Consider the following 3,399-nt stretch of genomic DNA (forward strand, 5'->3'; position numbering starts at 1 on the left):
CACACTTTGTCACAATTCCGCACAACTAACCAGCAAGTGCACTGGGTCGTCCAAGTAATACCTTACGTGAGTAAGGGTCGATCCCACGGAGACTGTCAGCTTGAAGCAAGCTATGGTCATCTTGTAAATCTCAGTCAGGCGGATTCAAATGGTTATGGAGAAGTGATAATTAAAAGATAAATATAAAATAAGATAGAGATAGAGATACTTATGTAATTCATTGGTAGGAATTTCAGATAAGCGTATGAAGATGCTTTGTTCCTCTTGAACCTCTGCTTTCCTATTGCCTTCTTCCAATCATTCATACTCCCTTCCATGGCAAGCTTATGTTGGGTTTCACCGTTGTCAATGGCTACCTCCCATCCTCTCAGTGAAAATGGTCCTGATGCGCCGTCACTACATCGGCTAATCAGCTGTTGGTTCTCGATCATGCTGGAATAGGATCCATTGATCCTTTTGCATCTATCACACGCCCAACACTGGCGAGTTTGAAGCTCGTCACAGTCATCCCATCCCAGATCCTACTCAGAATACCACAGACAAGGTTTAGACTTTACGGATCTCAAGAATGCTGCCAATTGATTCTCGCCTATACCACGAAGATTCTGATTTCATGGAATGGAAGGCTCGGTTGTTAGGCGAGGCAACCATGCGTCACGAACCAGAAGGCTAAGAGATAAACATTCAAGCTTGATTGCATGTAGAACAGAGGTGGTTGTCAGTCACGTGTTCATAGGTGAGAATGGTGATGAGTGTTACATAATCATCATATTCATCATGTTTTTGGGTGCGAATGAATATCTTAGAACAAGAAGTAGGCGTGAATTGAATAGAAAATAGTAGTAATTGTATTAATTCATGAAGTACAGCAGAGCTCCACACCTTAATCTATGGTGTGTAGAAAATCCACCGTTGAAAATACAAAAGTGATAATGGTGGTCATTGGCTTCGGCCCCCAGAGAGGGAACCAGAAGAACCAAGATGAAAATACAATAGCAAAAGGTCCTATTTATAGAAAACTAGTAGCCTAGAGTTACAAAAATAAGTAATTAATGCAGAAATCTTCTTCCGGGCCCACTTGGTGTGTGCTTGGGCTGAGCATTGAAGCTTCCATGTGTAGAGACTTTTTTTGGAGTTAAATGCCAGCTTTTGTGCCAGTTTGGGCGTTTAGCTCCAGCTTTCATGCCAGTTCTGGCGTTTTGACGCCAGAATTCTTGAGCTGACTTGGAACGCCTGTTTGGGCCATCAAATCTCAGACAAAGTATAGACTATTATATATTTCTGGAAAGCCCAGGATGTCTACTTTCCAACGCAATTGAGAGCGTGCTAATTGGACTTTTGTAGCTCCAGAAAATCCACTTCGAGTGCAGGGAGGTCAGAATCCAACAGCATCTGCAGTCCTTTTTCAGCCTCTGAATCAGATTTTTGCTCAGATCCCTCAATTTCAGCCAGAAAATATCTAAAATCACAGAAAAACACATAAACTCATAGTAAAGTCCAGAAAAGTATATTTTAAATAAAAACTAATAAAAATATAATAAAAACTAACTCAAACATACTAAAAACATACTAAAAATAATGCCAAAAAGCGTACAAATTATCCGCTCATCAATGGCGAAGATCTTTATATTCTCTACTTTATATTTTGCTTAGAATCTCTCCACCTCTATTTTGAAAAGCTTATATTATGTATTGAACTCTTTTGAGCTTGCCTATAGAGGCTCTTATGTTTCTTTTGGGAGAGATTAGGAGATACTGTTGTCAACTACTTTCATACTGTACCCTAGCCGGCCTAAACTTCACGGGTCGCGACTAGAGGCTATTTACTTATGTCATATATCTATATATTGTCCTTCTCTTACTCTCCTTCATGCCTTTATCTGTATATCATTTTTGACTTCACGCTTTATTTTTTAGTTGTCGATGCGTGAATTATACGATTTTATTTTTACTCTTTTCAGGCTTCTCAATTAATACTCCTTTCAATTATACTTATAATTTATGTATTAGAAGTCCACCTTGAAAGTCATACCACCTTATTATCATTGACTTATGACTCAAGCATAAGGATTTGAATATTAGGGTGTTATAGAGGAGACGATGGCTGAGGCTGCTGAGCTCAGGAAGCTGTTACCAGAGATGGAATCCAAGGTGGAATTACTGGAGCGAGAAGTTGAATTCCTGAAGAAGGACAAATCTGAGAATGAAGAGAAAACTAGGGATTTGGAGAAGAAAATTGGGGCTCTGGAGAAAAAAGATGTTGATGAGAGGAACAAGTTGACTAGGATTGAGGAGGAGTTGAGGGGGAAGATTCAAGAGAAGGAAATGGAGGTTTTGGAATTAAGGCAGAAGACTAAGGAAGTGGAGAGCTTTGCAAAATTTGAAGAGCTCGGATATGGAGGAGTGGGTTAAGGAGAAACTGAGCTTGCAGGAGGCACTGAAGAAGTCTGAGGAGAGAGAAAAGAGCTTGGAATTGTTTGTTCCTTGGTTGAAGGAAGAAGCAGGGTTGGCTGAGAATGTGATCAGAGGACTAAACTAGAAGGTTGATACTGTGAATGGTGGAGTGAATGAAAATGGGGTTATTTCTAGGGATGGGAAAGGGGTGAAGTGTTTGAAAGTTCAGTTGCCTGTGGTGGCAGTTGGTTCTACTGTTGTTGCAGCTACTGCTATGATCTGGTTCTACTTTGGGTTGATCCATGAAAATAATGACGATGATGGTTTCTTATATGGCTTAATGTTTATCAAGCCTGTGAATTTTGATTTCTTGTTGAAAAGTTAGAATACTTGTTGGTTGTTATCACTTTCTTCTGAGGAATTAAAACAGAATTTTGTGTGTGTTGAGTTTGCTCACTACTTGACCTTGATGATAAATTTAATTTTATAACCCTGTTACTGATTCACTGCTCAAAAATTTTCTTGATGTTAAATTTTGTGCTCTGGTTTTTTCTTTTTCTGTTGTAAATCATTTTGATGAGGATGAAGGTGAGGGTGAGGGTGAGGATGTGGGTCATTACATCCATCGCCTCACTTTTTTCTAGAAGGGCGTTTATAGTATCCTGTGCCATCATACCCTTTCTTGTCGCCCTTTTAGATGAATACATAAAATTATTGGTCGGTGTTCATACCCTGGGTCAAGCTGTCCGACCCGGGCTGAGTCGACCGACCTCTTCAGGTCAGGATTACCCGACCTCTTCTTAAAGAGTTCGGCCAAATCGCCAGAGGAGCCTAAAGCAGGCCCAAACAGAGGAGCATGACCCAAGTCCAAAGGCAGCTCAAGCCTAGAGAGATAAGGGCGGTTTGCACAAAGATAAAGATAACTCTACTCAAAGATAAGATAAGATAATTATCTTATCTCCAGGAAAAGATCACTCTACAACATTATAAATACACTGGAGCACC

The 3,399-nt window shown here is 40.1% G+C and overlaps 1 protein-coding gene across 1 annotated transcript; it reads left to right on the top strand.

Annotated features, from left to right (window-relative positions):
• Positions 2,101 to 2,779, top strand: LOC107627494. Its single transcript, XM_016330324.1, has 2 exons — positions 2,101 to 2,403; positions 2,543 to 2,779. The coding sequence occupies exons 1-2, from the start codon at positions 2,101 to 2,103 to the stop codon at positions 2,777 to 2,779; spliced, it is 540 nt and encodes a 179-aa protein (XP_016185810.1).

Source organism: Arachis ipaensis, chromosome B02, assembly GCF_000816755.2.
Source record: "Arachis ipaensis cultivar K30076 chromosome B02, Araip1.1, whole genome shotgun sequence".
In the NCBI taxonomy this organism is placed as follows: domain Eukaryota; kingdom Viridiplantae; phylum Streptophyta; class Magnoliopsida; order Fabales; family Fabaceae; genus Arachis; species Arachis ipaensis.